We start from the raw sequence: 19,987 nt of genomic DNA on the forward strand, positions 1-19,987 counted from the left end.
CTTGATGATACCGTAGTTTTCAAAGGCTTTGATTAGGTAAGTCTCGATACCAGTCCAGCAATGTAACCAAGAGGGCACATATAGTTTTCACAGATAACTCTGAAATATAGTGTTTTTAAGCATTTTTTAGGTCTTAACTGATAGAGTGAATAAAGCCCCCTGGAAACTGACCTGAGGGCCCCTCAGGGAAGGCCCGGCAAGGCTGCAGGCAGGCCCTCACTCCCTGAGAGGAGGCAGAGGGTCTAGCAAACCATCCATCAGCTTTAGGGAGTTAGAGCCAAGGAAAGGGGTAATCGCATCCGTCATTCTGGAGTTCAGAGTCAGGGCGCCCAGCTTCCTCTCTAAGACACCGAGCCAAGCGCTCAGGCAGATGGAGTAACAGTGCCCTCACTCCTGGACCCCGCAGATAATGCGAGGTCAGCTGGAGACGCTGATTTGTTTCTGAGCCACGAACCAGATGTCCCCGGCCGGCATATTTCAGTCAGTTCTAGTGCCTGAGTTCAAGGCATGGGTTCAGCTACGGGTAGGACTCTGAAGTGGCCGTAACTGGGTTTGAAGACATATTGTATGGAGAGCAAAGCTGATTATCACGTGACGTGGCTGCCACAGAGAATCTCAAAATATTTGAGCCAGGAGAGCTACCAGTGATCACAGACATCAGCTAGAGATCAGATCACCAAGCACAGCGACAATAAGAAGCTAAGTTTGCCGTGGTTTTATTTTGCCCGGTTTTTCGGGGGGCGGGGAATCATGCGTGTGCAAGGGTGTGTGTGCGCTTGCACACGTGTGTTTTTGAGGGAGAGGAGGTAAATGGAAAGAACGCTAATGCAAAACTCTGGGCAAGTGGGAAGTCTCGGGATCCTTCTAGAACAACACCATCAATTGAGCCATGGCCTCAGTTCATTACAATGAGTTGTTATTTCAGTGAAAATAGTTGCTCTTCTCAGAAGTTCATTGTAACAGGATTTGGCATTTAAAAGCACATACTATGAGGACGGGGAACCATAGATCAAAGAACTCAATTATGAACAATAAGCCCATCATAGGAAATGTTTGCCAACCTGGATATTCATCTTACAAATTTCTATTTCAATATTATCCATGAGGTAACTTCTTCAATCAGCTTTATGAATTTGTGGCGAGAAAATGCCTAATAAAAGCCAAATTACTGAATTTATTTTTCTTATGGTGCTAAAATGTTCGTTAAAATATTCTTTGGGAAAGAGGGTTTCATTTTTCTTGCACTGCACAGAACAGGTGATGTGGCATGGCCTGCTCTTATCATTGCGTGTAGTTTTACGCCTACAGCTAGGTATCACTCATAAATATGTTGTTATAAAAAATACCATATTGGATTGTTAGTGTAATGCACATGTTTCTTTGAAATGCAGGTTGTTTTCCAGTCTCGGTATTATCACAGAGCTCACCCACCCAGCCAACATGAGATTCATGCAATTCAGAGCCAAAGACTGTTACTCCCTTGCTCTTTCAAAGCTGGAAAAGGTAAGAATTCCCATCATGAAGTAAGTTGCATTTAACCTTTTGGGTTGAAAGACTAACTCTAAAATCTCTACGTGTAGAAAGAAATGCCATGAAATAGTAAAACTTAAAAATGCTGTTTTGAATTCCTATATGGGGGCTAAAATCTTAATTTATAATTTGTTTAAAAGTATGGATTGATGGATTTGAACCATTTCTATCACAAGTGAACATGATGGAGGTATCTCGTTCCATCATCATTAATCATAAATTGAAAGCATGATATATGAAAGAATTAAACTCAACAGGAATATATATACTCACTTATAATGTCCATTATTGATAATATCACGAGTGCTATGTCAAGACATCTGTATTTATATAGGAATTTGCAGTTTTCGTAAATCCTTAAAGTGCTAGAAAACTTGTAGGCTTTGTTGAAAGTCAGTTCCTAAAGGAGGTAATATGAGACACAAGCTCACAATCTGAGACAAAGCCAAGTTTATTGCTTACGTAAGGGCGGCTGTCACCTCAAGAGAGCTTTTTTTTTTTTTTTTTTGGTTTATCAATATTTGTTAAAATTGAAAGTTGTTTGCTCTTCTATCCCATGAGCATCCATCCTCCTGCCTGTCACCTGTTGAGATGCATGACTGCTGTCATAAATGCCCTTGGAATCTTCAGGTTAACAGAACATCTGCCTTTGCTTAAAACTCCTTGCTCCTTGCCTTCCTAACCAACACCTCTCTTCACAACTTTATATAAAAGGTCTCCAAAATTTGTACCCCAAGTGAGCCATCCATGAATAAAAAACATATACCTGGGATCCAAAAAAAGTTGGCCTGGACATGTCAAAGACTCAAGTCCACCTAAGAAATAAGAGTGGTTTTATAATAGCCAAAGATGAATTTTCTCCCCACAAATCTAAAAAATGCCTGCAATCAGATAGAGCTAATTAAGGCTCAAGAGAGCTTTGTCAATGTGTTGGAGTGGGGAAAGGAAGGTCAAAGTTTATCAAGAATTGGGAATTGTATTTAATGAGGCTCTTTTCAAGTGGGGACTTATTCGGACTGGGAAGAGATGAGAATAACGCTAAGGAAGACAGTGGCGTTGTTTCAAAGTCATGTTACGGGGACAGAAAGGTGTGGTTTTCGTTCTTGGAAATAACTAGAGGTTATTCAGGCTTTGTATCCATCTCAGAGAGACGTGGAAAGGATTTACAATTCCAAGGTTTTTTTTAAGGAAACTCTCTAGGAAAAAGAAGTGGGAGAGGGGAGTTTTCTTTCTTTTTTGGCATCAGGGAAATTCATTTTTTTTAGATTTATATTTACCCTTGCATCTTCTAGATATTTCCCAAGAAGAATACAAAAAATCAGTACATTAACTAATTATTAGGAACAGAGGAGTTAGGGGAAGTGGAATTGAACCCAATGGTTTGAATGCTATAAAACCATGGAAAATCCTTTTTTAATTCACTTATTATCATTTTTATCCATTGAAATAGGATCGTCACACAGACTTGTTTTAGACTGTTGTGCTATTGTGGGTTGAATTATGTCCCTCTCCCCACCAAAAAAGATGTGTTGGTGTCCTAACCTCCACTACCTCAGAAGGTGACATTATTTGACGATAGGGTTTTTACAGAGATAAGCAAGGTAAAGAAGGCCATTGGGGTGGACCCTAATCCAAAATGGCTGGCATCCTTGTAAAAAGGGTAAAGTTGGACACAGAGACAGACACGTTTAAAGGAAAGACAGCCATCCACAAGCCAAGGAGAGAGGCCTGGAAGAGACCCTTCGCTTACAGTCCTCAGAAGGAACCGAAACTGCCAACACCTTGATTTCAGACTTTGAGCATCCAGAGCTGAGGGGCGATACATTTCTGTTGTTTAAGCCCCTCAGTTTGTGATACTTCCTTATGGCAGCCCTGGCAATCTCACACACGTGCCATCAGTGATCATGGTAACTGTTCATTTCTAACCAGTGCTTCTTATCACTTATACGTATACAGCTAGTTTACTGTTTAAAGTAATTCTCTTCCTATATTCGTATTCTAAGCACAGGGAGGTATTTTTAGTATTAGGAAACTGTCTTTGTTTCCAATATTCAAATACATTCCCAATAATATTTTCTAGAGTTAGTGTTGGCTGAGGAAGTGGTGGATTTTTATTCTTCTGAACATAATTATGAATATCATTTTATTCTACCTATAATTAGATGCACTTGCTCCTTCACAGATGGAGCCTTCACCTTTAGAAACACAGTCAAGGTTTTGAATTTAAAACAGACACCAGCTTGGCTGCTTAAGACACTTTTTTTTGGTCATGAAGCAGTTGTCATTCAAATTTAAGAAGTGATAGGATTTGCAAGAATGAGTATAGGTGGCAAATTCAAGTTTTGCTTTTAGGAACTTTCTGGAATTTTTTTTCCCCCCAGTATTTTCAGTCTGTGGTTGGCGGAATTGGCAGGTGTGGAACCTGCAGATACAGAGGACCAACTGTACTTCCCGTGTTCAGTCACTGATCACTGGGTCATTGACACTCCTCCTAAAAATCTGATGTAGTGGGCATCAGAAACAGTATGAGAGCTAAACAGAGATGGGAAGTGTGCCGGGTAACAAGGAACCCGAAGAGAGGAAAACAACAATAGAAAAAAAAGAGAAATTTTTGTCTCATCTCCCTCTAAAGACATTTCATTTTTCTTATTTTGATGCATTTCATAAAAATGAATTTTAGGGCTTCCCTGGTGGCGCAGTGGTTGCGAGTCCGCCTGCCGATGCGGGGGACGCGGGTTCGTGCCCCGGTCCGGGAGGATCCCACATGCCGCTGAGCGGCTGGGCCCGTGAGCCATGGCCGCTGAGACTGGGCGTCCAGAGCCTGTGCTCCGCAATGGGAGAGGCCACAACAGTGAGAGGCCCACAAAAATAAATAAATAAATAAATAAATAAATAAAAAATAATCTAAGTGCTATAATGGCTGAGGGAGAGTTTGGTGCTCTCTTCCGGATTCGTCAGGAAAATTTCTTATCCAATTTTTAAGAAAATATTTACCATCCCCCATATTGGTCCAAGAAGAATTTGAGAACGCTAATTGGTTTCTATCGCTTTTAAATGTAGTAAAGCACTGCCTGATCTACTCTAGAGGAGTGATGATATGTAATTTATATGGATAACTATTTTAATAGACAAATGTATCTATTACGAATGTGCATAACGAAGTCCAGTGGTTAGGACTCGGGCGCTTTCACTGCTGGGGCCTGGGTTCAATACCTGGTCCAGGAAGTAAGATCCTGCAAGCTGTGCAGCGTACCCAAAAAATAAAAGAAAAAACGAGTGTGCATAGAGGTACGATTTCACACAATAGGTTTAAAGTTGTCACAGGTTGAATGTTTATGCTTCCCCCACCAAAATTCACATGTTTAATCCTTCAACGTCCTTTCTTTCTTTATTTCTGAACCCACATGTCTTTCAGAAGCTTCCACTTTTCCAAATTTCTCAATTCTCGGGAGCTTCAGGGCCTTCACGGGAGAACAGGGTGCAGGAAGCGACTTGTGTGTATTGTCTGTAAAGCGCATGTTTCTAGCTTATAAGTGGAGTGGCTGAAGTCCAGTCTGGCCCAGCACTCCCAGCGTCTGGCTATAGTCTCAGTCTAATTACTAGGAGCTCCTGTCAAGATGTCCTGATGTGGATGATTAACTACATAATCACCCTATTTATAAGGCAAGGACCACTTGTCTTTTAGTGGAGGAGGGTAATAACATGGCTTAGAAGACCCTGCATTCCTCTCTAAGAGAAGGAAGAGGGTCCCGCACACCCCAAACTCCTTCAGCAGGAACTTGCCTTGGGTTGACTCAAGGGTTTTTGGGGACGTGGGTCTGAGTTAGCCTTGAGTCCTCATAAGCAAGGTGGACTCCCTGAGTGTCCATCAGATGCGCCCCCTCTAAGCTGCTGCTTAGACTGGAACAGATGTGTGTTCCAGTGTGCGCGTGCGTATGTGCGTGCACGTGTGCGCGTGCGCGTGTGTGTGCGTGTGCGCGTGCGTGTGTGCATGGGTGTAGTGGGAACCTACTTTCCAGTAAGAAGAAAAGTGGGCATGCAGAGAGAAATGCCCTTTAGTACTAGAATCACCTCCTCTTTCTCTTTGCAATATAAAGACATGAGAAATGAAAGCAAGCGAGAGAGAGAAATTGATTTAAAGCCACCAATGGCGCAGGGTCCTCTCTCTCCCCAGTTCCCAAGAGCACACTTCAGTGAGAGGCTCTGGTAGGAAATCTGGAAGCGCCAGTGCATCTCAGAGGTGCTGAGCAGAGCCCCTATGATGGGGTACCTTCTGTAGAGACGAGCCTCTTTCTGGGGAAGGCTCTGTAAACAGGATACATAAAACCCTAGCAACTCATTGACGGCTTTGGTACTTTAATATAAGGATTTTCTGTATTTGCATCCAAAAGGCCACTCCCTGGGCTAGCAGTTTTGTGAGAGGAAAGGCGGAGTTAGTTTGCCTAGGACTTGAGAATTTGGAAATAGGATTAGAGGGCTGTTGGTGAACTAGGGTAGGGACAGGGAGAAAGAGGGAGGAAAAGGGGAATAAAAGGAGATGTTATGTCAAACAGTGTAAAGAAGGTCAAGTAGGATGAGTGGTGAGAAAAGCCAGTCGCTGAGAAAATACGGATAGAAACCATTAATTTATGCCAATAAAATTCTTCACTTTTTTCACCTCCCACAACGTTCTGCTAAGTCCAACAATTTTATCATCTATTCCATATGGTACTGGATGGACACAGTTTAAAGAAAACACAATTTCTGCCAGAAACAAATTCCTTCTTCCAACAAAAGCATATGTTCATGGTAACAAACCAAATGAAATAAATAGGTAAGACCAAAGGTATTAAAGTGTCTGGGATCTTTTAATACTGATTTGGATTTCTCAGATTTCTTTTAGGTATTTTTAGATAAGTGGTTGTTAGGAAAACACAAAATCATCATTGGGACCTCAGTTGAATCTAGAATTCTACTAAGGAAGCCAATATGATATGTCTGAAAAAAAGGTATTATATATTTATACTAGAAGCAATCATAGAAATATTTACTATTGTATTTTATAAAACACAATAGTCAAAAGCAATACTAAAGTCAGAGAACTTTATGTAACACAAACATTGCAGGTTTTCCGTCTTCAAACCTAAAGAACCAAAGCGAGAAGACGGGGTATTGAGTAAACCTCAAATGTTTCCTTCTTCCCTCTTAATATAAATGTTCTAAACTTTATGCAACAAATTTTCACTAGGTGCAGGCAACTACTATTACTATAAGTGGAAAGTATTTACTCATTTGTTCAATAAAATTCCATTGACTGTGTGCCAGGCCTTGTGTTAGGCACTGTCCTGGGACTTGCTGAGCTACCTGAGACCAACAGTTAACTAATAAAAAAATAAACAAGGAATTATAGATTTCAGAAGAGCTCTGAAAGTCCTAACAGGATTATATTCAAAAGTAGCTGGGGAACGCCTACTTTAAATAAGGTGCTAATGTAAGGTCTCTTTGGGGAGGTGATATTTGAGCTATAAGGATAACACCAGACCAGCCCAGTCAAAACTTGGAAGTGTCAGTACAGGAAGAAAGCAAGCAACGTCAAGTCCACAAGGTGATGCGTCATTTGATGTGTTTCAAGAATTACTAGTAATAGAAGACAGTAAGTGCTTACTATACCTAATACTTTTAGATGGTTTATCTTGTTAGCTTATTATAATGACAATGCAATGTCATCACCAATATGAACCCCATTTCACAGGTGATGAAACAGAGGAACAGGGAGCTTAAGTAACTTGTACAAGATCACCCAACCAGAAGTGGCAATACTTGACCGGTCACCTTGTGTGTCTGTAGAATCCAAGCTCCAAACCACTGTCTGCTGGATCCATATTTTTAGCAATTGGACTTTTCTACTAACCTTGAAACTCAAGTCCAAATTGACTTAGAGTCTTCTCTTCTTCCACATTTCCTTTTTTTTACAGAAGGGCACGCTTATCCACCCCGTTATCCAGAAAGCGGGGTATCATCCTCATCTTCTCTCTACTGCCCAATTCAGTCAAAAATCCCCTCAAATTTAATGTCTGATGTCTAAATATATTGGAAGAAGATCTGTTTCTGTAAACCTTCATTTCTCACGAGAATTGCTGCCTTAACACCCTCGTTTAACTCGCTTGGTCTCCCCGTGCCCGCTCCCCATTTCCAGTCTCCATTTTTCCATACTGTCATCAGAATGACCATTCTAGAAATGTGGCCATATCACTCCTCCTCTTAAAAACGATGTAAGTCTTTTCTCATTACGCTTAAGATACAATTCAAAATTGTTAACATGATTTCAAAATGGGTTCATTGTATGTCCTGTTTTTCCTGGAACTGTCCCAATTTACCCCCTTGTTTTTCAGTGCAATTCTTGATAACATCCTTTTGCCTCTCAAGTGTCCTGGAACTTTAACATCTAATTCCTGGCTCCTGTTCCAGTCTCGCTTCTGACCTCTTCCTCCAGCCCGTACACTCGCACTCAATGCTGTATTCAAACAGAATTGCTTAGAGCTCCTCAAGCCTTTTAAGCTTTACTCCTATCCAGCTTCTAGCAGATGCTGAACCTTTCGTTTATAACTTTCTGCCTAACACCTACCCTTCCCCAATTTACTGGCTAATTTCTACTCATATTTGCATGTCCACTTAGACATCACTTCTAATTCAGTCTCTCGACTTTTCCACCAGAAGACCATGGTAGATGACGCCCTTCCTAGGTGCTACCCAAGCATCTACCCCTGTATTGTTGCATATTCTCACCCCAGTGTTTTCCCTATTTGTTATTGGTATCACTCACAGCTTGTGAGTTCTTGTAGGCAAGGAAAGTATCCATATTTGTTTAGTAGTGCCTGGTCCATATTCAATGCACAATAATTCTATATGAACAGAATTTATGAGTTCTATACAGGAATTCTGTTTGCCTAGCACTAAGGATAATGCCCTATGTAGAGTAGACTTGTCAACACGTATTTGTTATTTGTTAACTGACTAATTTAGTAAATAAATGAGTTAGTGTTTGATTGGAACCTTTAATAATGAATGATTTATAAAATGATACTTATCAATAGGATTCAGATGTGTGGAAAAAGGAAGAGAGTACCTTTCCTGCAGTGTAAGCCCTGAAGGTAAAAGAATACTTCTGTATTTGGAAGATACAGTGTACGAACTGGAAAATGTAACTGAACCAAAAAATGTTTTAATTAAATGTGCTACGTAATGTAATTTAACTGAAGCATCTATGTAAATGTAGGTATATAATAAAAGAGAACATTTGAAATATTAGTTAAACCTTTATTAAAATTAGAGAACGACCCACTGGATTTAGGGAATGTATCTTCTCCGTTGGCAAATCATTGAGCAGGGATAATGTGAGTGAAAGAAACCTCTGTGTGCCAAAGATCACCCTGCCTCTGACACACTGACCATACCATAGACTCAAGTTTTTGGCAGGAAATTCTTAGGACAAGGTCTTTTCATGAAGGTATGTTGCTTTTTCACAGAAATCTTGCCTTTGAGTTCTCCAGGCATGTATTCTGCAAGAAAGTCTGAATCTTAAACTGATTTTAGATTTATGAACAAAAATTTACATTATTGCAATTGTTTGTATATGAATTGGCAGCAGCGTGTTGGATGACTGGGAGTTACAAAAGACTAGAGGTTAGCAAATTAGTAGTCGGTTTAAGCCCCAGCAACTACTGTAGCAGTAGGATGCAAAGAAGGAATAATTCTAAGATAATTCTAAGGGTAAATGCTGGGGTTTGGGAATTTAATGGATGGACTCCGGAGAGGGGTGCAGAGATGGTGGTCAGAGATTCTCTGAGGGGCTAGTCAGTACCTTTGAGTAACTGGTTGGGTGATTATTCAGCATGATGAGAAATTCATTTTGGTAAAGCGTGAGATTAAGTTTACAGAAAGATATTCGTGATCAAAGTTCATATGATATTGTATAGACATGCTTTGTAGTGAACTATAGTAGCAATAACTTCTGTACATGATCAAGGGTTTATTGCAGCATTTCTTTTCCTGTTCTTTTTTTTAAGGGTAGTATTAACAAACGACAGGAGTAGAAAAGTCAACATAAAGATTTTAGAAGGAGAACTTACAGGACACAGATTTGTGATGCTTTGGATGCAACACTTTTGGATGTGATTCTAAAAGCTTTTATTGAGCATTGTCAAATTTGTAAGCTTCATAGGGATGGACATCATATTTATAAATGCCCTTCTCTAAGTGCTACCATAGATGTGAAATTCTTGACCTTAATATCGTCTTTGTAAATGTTAAATTGAGGGCTGGGCTTCCCTGGTGGCTCAGTGGTTGAGAGTCTGCCTGACGATGCAGGGGACAGGGGTTCGTGCCCCGGTCCGGGAAGATCCCACGTGCCGCGGAGCGGCTGGGCCCGTGAGACGTGGCCGCTGCGCCTGTGCGTCCGGAGCCTGTGCTCCGCAACAGTGAGAGGCCCGCGTACCGCAAAAACAAAACAAAAAGAAGAAAATGTTAAATTGAGAATTCTGTTAACTTACGTTTTAGGGATTGGTGTATTGTATTACTGCAAGAGATTTGATTTTCAGCACAATGCAATGTTCTTTCAAATGCATATGTCTTTTTTTTCTAATTCCATTTTGTTTTAAAGCACATTTTAAATGTAGTTTTCTCATTTAGTAAAAGCTGTCTAATTGAAAAAAAAAAAAAAACTATTCAGGCTGAGAGTTGTAACTGAACTTTGGGAAAGATGTGAACGCTAATGTGTGGGTGTAGAAGTCCTAAGATGAGAAATTTAAAGCCGAAAACTAGACAGTTACACACTGAGAGAGCAGAGGAGAGGCCGGAGTTGGAATCACGTTCTGATCACTCAATTATGGCTTTTCTCAGTCTTCCTCCGGCTTGAGTTTTGAACAGTATTTGAGACCACATCTTCCTCCACAGCTGGCACGTGCTCTGTGTGTCCGGCTCCTTGGATCTCCGTCTGTGCGGCCACTGCGCGCCCCCGGCCTCCCACCCACCCAGCCCCACGTATGATCGCCTCGGGAACACTGTCCCGTGCCTCTCCATTGCCACCGCCCGACCGCCGCGACCCTCTGAGTCTAACCGTGAACAAATTCCCTATCTAGTTCTACTGCAGCTAAGTGTGCAGCAAAGAAAAAAAAAAAACAAAAAGAACAACACTTGGTTTAAAAATTGTAAGGGATGAGAAGACATGCAAAAGCATAAAATCGTGCTTTGCCACGTGTCCCACGCCCCTGGTTGGCTAGACGAGTGAACGGTGAACAGAGATGGTGGTCCTTGGCTTAGAAGATCCCAGTCAGATAACAGAGACGGGTCGCCGAGTTCTGGGAGAGAAGACCCTGAATGAGCCGTGCGCGGGGCCCAGCAGCCTTGCTCTTTCCCACGTGACCTCGTGACAGATGCTGGACTGCAGATTCTTAGGGTCTCGGCACTTTATTTTGGCTGCTTGCTTTAACTCGGGCTGAAGATCCGTGGTTTGGGCAGTACACCTTAAGGACCAGAGGTGGCCCCCACTTCACGGGAAAGCCTGTCCATCCCTGCGAGAAGACAGCTCGTTCCAGGCATCTCCCAACCACCCAGGCGGTTCACGTGAAGCACTTTTGACACCAAGGCTAATGAATCAGAGGCTGCGTTGGGATGTAATGGACACGGAGACCCAGGGGCACCACCTGCATATCCCTCCTTCTGTCTGCATCTCCAGTGAGGATGTCCTTATGGTCTGGCTGGGCCTATAGATGTGGCGGCATAACTCCTCCTGCTCCCTGAAAGGTTCGATGCTGCACACCAGCCTCCCCTGTCTGTCCAGGGGAAGCCCAGGCCTCGAGTCTCTCTAGCACCATCGTGACAGCAAGCAGCAGCAGTGGCCCCCGTCCTCTCCAAGACCCCCTCCTTCAGCGATGCTCCCTCCCCTCCATTCTTAAAAAGGGGGACCCAGAGACGTCCCCTCCCTTGAGATCTCCCAAATTTGCTCCATTAGAAACAGGGGCTTCCTCCCATTGCCTCTGAGAGCGAGGGGTGGGTGATTCTTTTTTTATTGGCTTAGCTGCGTCTCGTATTTCTTGTTACACGGAAGTTGGCAGCAAAAGGAACGAGCATTTTTGAGGTCACCACTTAAGTCCAAGGTTAAGTTTCATTCTTAAGAAATTCCTTCCAATCTGACACAAACATCTGGTCTTAGGCCTTCATTTATTAGCAGGCACTAATAGCAACAGAATTTTTCAAAAGAAACCCTCATCCACCATAATACACACGCAAACACACACACTTTTTTTGTCACTTGCAGAAGCTTAGCTGCAGATTGGTTTGGCTGGTACAACTTTAAAGGCGGATGGGTAAATTGAAACTCGAATGACAGAAAGCTAGAAACCACTGGTTGAGATCGCTCCTACTTGCCTATGTGTTTTGTCCTCACATATGAGAATATTCAAAAGCAGATATTCTAGGTGTTCGAATACAGGATGTGGCTTTAGGTTTTTGTTATATTTGATGAAATAATGTTATTATGTTTGTTCCTTTTATTAATGTCACTTCAAATCCTGTTCAGAAATAGGTACTAAGAGTAAATAAATGTTTAATGTATGAAAGGATTAAGCTTTCTTTACCATTGGGTATTTTCACCAGGAAAACTTGGTTATGAAAAGTAAAGGGACACTAAAAATACAATTAAAAGTGAAGTCATGACACATTCATAGCTAAGAACCACGTCATAAAAATGGCTTTCTTCACATATGTTAGGAAAATTTAAGTAAGTAGAGAAGCATAAAATAGGGAATGCTCACAAATTTTTCTTTTGCAAATTTCTGAACAGAAAGAAAGAGAGCGAGGTTCTAATTTGGCCTTTATGTTCCGACTGCCTTTTGCTGCCGGGAGGGTGTTCAGTATCAGCATGTTGGATACACTTCTTTACCAGGTATGCAGTGTTTCTTGTTTCTCTCTAAAATGTTTATTTTCTGTTTTCTTTAGATGCTGTCAAACGCATAATACAACTAGTGTTTCTCATGGAGCTGTTAACTTAAAATTGGCTCTGGAAGTAATCCAGTATTTTACTTCATGTATTTAATGACATAAATGTGCCTATGAAACACACAGTAGGAAACAATTATTTTTCAGAATAATCTATGAAATGATATGAGGCATTCTATGACACCAGTGTCCTACAATGTCTCATGTGACATTTTAATACGTTTTGCATATTCCTCTAAGCACATTACGAGACAATAAATAAAAGCTAAGGAAGAATTACCAGGTTAAAAAAAAAGACAGCTTTCTTTCTAATGCATATATTTTTAGTAAGATGCCAAATGATGTCAATAAACTGATGATGAACCAAGGACATATTTGAAACATCTGCTAACTATTGCCTACTTCAGAAAAATGTAGGGAAGATTTTATAACCACTAAGACTCGTTCGGCTTGTTCCTGAATGCCAGAGTTTTACATTGTCATTTTATCATTCTTAGCTTTAGCTAAGAAGTTCATAGAGATTTTATTTTACACAGATATATTTTCATCTTTTTTTAACTCTGTCAGAAACTGAACAAAAGCAATATTTCATATTCTCTGATTCAAGTAGTCAGATAATTTTTAAATATATCCATTAAGAGAAAAAAGATATTCATAGGGCTTTAAGTTATTTGATAACATTAATCTCAAATTAAACATTCAAGCACTGTGTTGTCTTTTTTGAGCATGTATTTTATGCTCCATGCCTGACTGAATAAACTAATCCAAAGAGAGTTAAAGCTTTTCTACTGGCCTCTGGGCTAATTATGCCTATGACTATGTCTCTGGCCGTGTTTCAAACCATCTGCTTACGCCAGATGAGTGCGGGAACCACACAGTAAAGAACCATAAACACTCCTGTTCTCCCGAAAGTTTGCAGACACATTATCTGGGGACTCCGGAAGCCAGGCTTCCACCCCAGACCCCATTGCCAGGCACACGTAATTCTGATCTCTCAAAGAGGGGGTTCAAGGGAGGGATTGTTTGAGGAGCAGTGTTGCCTCTGAGGGGATTTATATCCACAGCAGTCAAATGCTTGCTGTCATTATGCACCAGTGGTTTTCAGATATTTTAGCCACAGTACCTTATGTTTAAATGAAATCCCATGAGAAAGTCTTTGATATATAAGCTAAGTAGAAGGAAAACCATTCTGTAGAATTGGAGAGCAGTAGTTATTACTTTCCTTTCATTTTTGTTTCACTTTTATTGTTACACATAGAAATACAAGAAATTGTGTTTTTCCAAAGCTAGCAGCTGCAGAAAGAATGAACTAGAACAATAATTTTCGAAGTAGTAATCGCCCATTTACCTTCTGACGTCAAATGAGATATTTTAATGGTACGCCTTTCAGACAGGTAAAGAGTGTTTATTTACAGGTTAAAAAACGATTAGAAATTTAAAACATTTTATTCTCTAAAATTATATAACATGCATGCTTGTATTCTTAAAATATACAATCGAATTGTTTTGGTTAATGGTTTAAACCCATCTTCTTAAAGATAAATGCTTATATATTCAAGAACTATTATTGATGACTACAATTGTATAGTGATTTACTATTAATATAATTCTATTCTAGACCCCATTTTATTTGCTTCCCCAAGGAAAACTGTAATATAGGAAGTATTATCAATCATAATATATGGATGAGACAGGGGCTCAGGAAGGTCAACTACCCAGTGTTTAGTGGGAATAATCATCTTCAAGCCATGCACACCTCATTAGATTAATCCCCACCCTTTTCCTGTGGTAAATGACTCTGCATTTGTATAATGCTTGAGTCTGTTTGATTGGTTGGTTGGTTTTTATTATATCCCACTTGAAACATAGATCGCTTTCATATTTTTAATCGTTTTTATTAATTCTCATCTGTGTAGATCAGGAAAGCCAATTATTTAAAAAGTTATTACCTAAAATAAAATTAAATAGATATTTAAAAAATCTTCTATGAAAAATCTTCTATGATTGCATCACATAAGCCTTAATGCATGGATTTAGTGATATTAAATGGGGCTATCCACATTTTGGGCTCACATCTAACTCTAGTCTATGCCCTGATGAAGTTACAGGACACGTGACCTCTGGACAAAGAAGGTGTTGATGAAGAATACAGTAAACATTAGCTATATCACCACATGTGGCCCTAAAATAATTTAAAATAGTCATTTGCCAAATCTTCAGTGTAATTTCTCTTCCATGAGTGCTTTCTGTTTTTCATTTTGGAAAATAATAGTTTTAAGTGCCCAAGAATTTGTTTAAAATTTTTCTTTAGCGCCCACTGAGTTACAAATGAAATTGAATAATGCTAACAGGGGTGCGTGTCACAGCTCCTCTTGGTGGCCCCAATATGTTCATGTCCTAATTACTAGGAGATTAATATACCTTGAAAACCAAAGGGCCATTTAAATAAATGGCCTGAAAAAAAATGGAATGGATGCGTTGCCTTATGTTCTTTTTTAGATGCGTTGCCTTATGTTCTTTTTTAGATGCGTTTAGTTTTTTGAAATTAGCTCTTGGTAAAAGAAATTAGCAATCAACGAAGTAGTCTAGAGGATTTATTTAAAAGGTGCTATAACTTTTAAAGTATTTGCTATACAAAATAACTAGATGATTTATTGTCATTATTTTTTTATTGAAGTATAGTTGATTTACAATGTTGGGCTAATGTCTGCTGCATAGCAAAGTGACTCAGTTATAAACATATATACATTCTTTTTTCTAATATTCTTTTCCATTATGGTTTATCCCCGGAGATTGGGTATAGTTCCCTGTGCTCTACAGTAGGACCTTGTTGTTTATTCATTTTCAGTGTAATAGTTTGCATCTACTAGCCCATCCCTCCCCCTTGGCAACCACAAGTCTGTTCTCTATGTCTAAGAGTCTGTTTCTGTTTTGTAGATAGGTTCATTTGTGCCATATTTTAGATTCCACATATAAGCAATGTCATGTGGTATTTGTCTTTCTCTTTCTGACTTACTTCACTTAGTATGATAATCGCTATATGAATGGATAAAGAAGATGTGATACATATATACAATGGAATACTACTCAGCCATAAAAAAGCACAAAATAATGCCATTTGCAGCAACAAGGATGCAAAATACCTAGATGATTATTTAAATGTTTCACTTGTTAACACCTGACGATCAAACTCATGGCAGTAATTTCATACAATTTATGAAGTAATTGTTACATATCATGGTGAAATTTGCTTGTATGGGTTGAAAGTTTCTTTTCACTCAGACCAAAAAATAAACTGAAGAAACCAGAAGCATTTTTCAGTTAATATTCTAACTATTGAGTAGTGTTCTAACAACATGTCAAAATATATCATATGTTAGCAAATAAAATAGTCTCGTGATGGTATTTAATACTAACCTATTAATTCACTAATATTTAGGTTTACTTAAATATTATATAGAAATGTATTCTACTAGCATAAAGTTTAATCCTAACAAAAAAACAAATACTGGTTGAAATATTTCATTGTAAATTTTAGTCATTTTAGATTTTCTAAAACATTCTCGGGCTTCCCTGGTGGCGCAGTGGTTGAGAGTCCGCCTGCCGATGCAGGGGACATGGGTTCGTGCCCCGGTCCGGGAAGATCCCACATGCCGCGGAGCGGCTGCTCCCGTGAGCCATGGCCACTGAGCCTGTGTTCCGCAACAGCGAGAGGCCCGTGTACTGCAAAAAAAAAAAAAATTCTCTATTATATTTCAGCTTATAGTTTTTTGTTATTAAAAATCTAAAAATGTTTTCATCACGTCCAATAGCATCCATAAAATTTAAGCAAATCTGGATATTCTAGAAAATTATCATTTCCCATATTTCTTTAAGGACAGCTTAACTGTACGTGTGTGTTGAGTACACCGGCAAGGTAGATTTTTATTTCCTTTTTTATGGGGGCTTAATGATGTGTTACAAGAAATAACCTTTAAGATGTGATAAGATGTTCATTCTCTAAGCTATTCTGTGTATTTCCTACACACAATAAATACATATTTTGTTTATATTGCAGTCATTTGTGAAGGACTACATGATTTCTATCACCAGACTTCTGCTGGGATTGGACACTACACCAGGATCGGGGTTTCTTTGCTCTGTAAGTTACTAATCTCTGGTGTAGATCATTCTGACAGGCAACTCTGAAAGCCATCTATAATGTTCTTTGGCTAACTCTTCTATGTCATTTTTTTTTTTTTTTCTAATACGTGCTCAAAGAATAGCATCCTAGTTTTTTTTAATTCCTTAAACAATGTTTAGGGAAAACATTATTTAAATGAATAATCCCGAAGATAGTCATTCTGTACAAAATTCAGAACAAAAATAATCCTGAAGGTAGCCGTTCTGTACAAAATTCTAGCAGGTATTTGAGACTGACAGTTTCTGACATAGGATGCTACACTGCCAAGGAAAACCGCGATCATGACATTTAACGTCTCTGTTTTATAAATAAGTGTACTATGCCTAAGTGTATTTAATGAAGTGTCTTGCTAACAAATTCAAATTCATGATTAGCAAAGAGAGACCAGCATTTATGCCTCCTGTCTGTGAGTCCTGTGCTCCATACTGTAACACATCTTCCTCAGTATGGGTACTAGTAGAACTTTGGATGGACAATTCATTTTTGTGCTGGAGTGTCCTTTGCACTTCAAGATTTGTAACATCAGCAGACCCTGTCCACTAAGGTTATTGAAACATTCAAACGAGTCTTTACAGGTTTTCCAACAATTCCCAATCAATTACCAGTGATACTGCCCACGTTTATGGGACTAATACAATACCATGCTGCCACAAACGGAGCAGTCAGTTTCTGAAGTTCGGGTGAACCCCAGGGGTAAGGCTGAGATGGAGTGTAATAAAAAAACTTTAATACATGCATAAGCACTTATGAAATGTCACTTTGAGATTTCAAAATATCAATAAAATCTACCTTTAAAGAGTGAAAAATTACCATTGGGTTATTTCTTAAAATTTTGATATGTAAATAATTCATGTGATTGTAGATGAAAATCACCGAGGATGACTTATGGATCAGAACTTACGCCAGACTGTATCAGAAGTTATGTTCTTCCACCGGAGATGTTCCCATTGGAATCTACAGGACTGAATCTCAAAAACTTACTACATCTGAGGTTTGGAAATATCAAGATATTCCTGTCTTAATGTTTAATCTTATGGAATATACTGCCATTCCTAAGCCTAGAAACTTATCTCTGACATATGTCATTAAATTATGTACATTATGTCAGGAATTTCATAAAATAATGTTAGCTAAAGGACTGTTTTAGAGTTTGTGGACTTTGGGCTGTGAATGTCTTTTGTAGGTTTTCAGGAAGCAAGTTAATTCTAAGTAACCTTTGGATACATAAGAAAAGTTCTCAGGGCAAGCAAACTAGTTTTCTAATATAATCTTCAACTCCACATATTAGCATTTGGAAAGAGGGAAAACAAAGATAAGTTAGGAAGCATAAAACTCACATTTTTCAAACTCTAGGTTGAGGACTACTTTGAAGCTAAGAAAAACTCTAGGATCAGTGCCAGACCCTCCCAGAGGAAAGCTCAGTAATTATAAAAGCAAACTAGAGCCTATTAAAATGGAACAGAATTTCTGATGCCTACGTATGACCAAAAACATATTCACGTTTTAATTTGGTCACACTGTGTGGTTCCAACTTACTGTTTATATTCTGGAAATATTTTTTCTTCTTCAGATACCTCAAAGATATTCAAAATTTTGGTTAACCATTTCTTTCTTTGGTCTTATGCAAAATAGAACCTCAACTATGAAGCTCAGATTAATTACATGCATTTTAATAGTCATGTAATCATTACACCAACGTGTGATTAAAATCAGTGAATCCATGTGTGGAAAAGAAGAGCTGTATAAGAAGCATAAGGGTAATGGAGTAGATTTTTATTTTCTTGATATAATTTGTAGTTTGACATTTAAGTAAGTGATATTGAGGCCAGAAGGAAATAGTTCAGTTTTTCTGAGATGCTCTTTAGTGGTTTCACTGCAGCTTCAGAGGCGCTAAAAGCAGCTCTATTGCCAACTCTGCTCCTGAATCTGAGTTTGTCATTGGCTGTGGTCCCCGTGGTTCACACCACAAAGAGCAAGACAAAATCAGAGAAAATCAGGAATGACTGATGGGAGAAACACACCAGAAAGTTAAATGTGTAAGACAGCTTAGTCAGATATGCCTAAAATTTAAAGAACACTGCATCCAAGAAATTATTATTTGATGAAAAGTTAAGAGAAAAAAAAGCAATGAACCATTTCTTATTTGAACTTGATAAGAACAAAGAAGATTTTCACACAGCAGAATACTATCCTGTTCTTATCTTATAATATGTACTCTGTGAATTTGAACATGGTAAATCCTGCCCTTGTTCAAGTTCATATCCATGTTCATTCATTTCGTATTATTAAGGGATGTTGTTGTATGCTCTTTACAGTACAGATAGGGAAAGAGTAATTGAGTATTTGTACTGTCATCAAGGAGTATTTAATGTTACATTTTTGTCATTTCTTCCTATCACAAACCAGCAAAATGTTTATAAACCCCCAACTCTTTAGCTTATATTAAAAGCACACAACCTTGGAAAAATAAAAGGATACTGGGTTAAATGAATAATACCTGTTGTCTTCCTATACGGAATTCAGTTCATCTTCTGGAACACATATTTTTATTTAGATTTTATATTCTGCCTATTATAGAAAAAAAGGCAATTTAAATAATTAAAGATAAAAATAGGACCTTCAAGCACTTTTACAGCAAAATATATTAATGGGGCATAGAAATTAATGCTACTTTACATCTAAAATGAAGTGATTGCTACAGTTGAAAAGGAGTTCTATTCTACGTTTATTTTCCTGGCAAATAAGGCAAAAATAGAACTGTTGAGTTTTATAATAATTGTAGTTTGATACACAAAAGGATGTAAGTTCATCTAGACAAAGATTTGTTTTTCCTGATCACTGTTAAAAGAATGAGTATATTATGTGCTTCCTTATTTAAGACATTGAATATTTAGAGATATTTAAGAGATAGATAACATGATGAACATTATCTATCTTTAATTACAGTTTTGCAAGATGCAAAAGTACCAATAAGGCAAATATCCCTTAAGTCGATGTTCTGTTTTTGTTTTTTTTTTTAAAGAGGAGAACGTCTTCAGTATTTACTCAGTAAAGACTGGGTTTTGTGCGAAGGGAAAAACATTCTCTTCTTCCTGATTATATAAAAACACAGAATAAGAGCTTAGTGGATCTAATGAAATGAAAGTGTGGCTCATGCATTCCACCATCTCTCTCAAATTTCAAATGGTTCGAGAATACTCATGTTAGAATTCAAATAATTTATCGTTGTCCAAAATGCCAATTTTTCTCTTACTTTAATTAAAGAAGGACACCAGGGCTTCCCTGGTGGCGCAGTGGTTG

The 19,987-nt window shown here is 38.7% G+C and overlaps 1 protein-coding gene across 3 annotated transcripts in view; it reads left to right on the top strand.

Moving 5' to 3' along the window:
- KCNT2 (potassium sodium-activated channel subfamily T member 2) overlaps positions 1-19,987 on the top strand; it is a 377,107-nt gene that overhangs the window by 310,003 nt on the left and 47,117 nt on the right. For all 3 annotated transcript variants that reach the window (XM_059048725.2, XM_059048889.2, XM_067027514.1), the window contains 4 exons: positions 1,392-1,503; positions 12,350-12,451; positions 16,562-16,645; positions 17,550-17,678. In XM_059048725.2, coding sequence (XP_058904708.1) covers positions 1,392-1,503; positions 12,350-12,451; positions 16,562-16,645; positions 17,550-17,678 — 427 coding nt within the window. The remainder of the gene's footprint in view (positions 1-1,391; positions 1,504-12,349; positions 12,452-16,561; positions 16,646-17,549; positions 17,679-19,987) is intronic.

The sequence above is a fragment of the Kogia breviceps genome, chromosome 1 (assembly GCF_026419965.1).
Source record: "Kogia breviceps isolate mKogBre1 chromosome 1, mKogBre1 haplotype 1, whole genome shotgun sequence".
In the NCBI taxonomy this organism is placed as follows: domain Eukaryota; kingdom Metazoa; phylum Chordata; class Mammalia; order Artiodactyla; family Physeteridae; genus Kogia; species Kogia breviceps.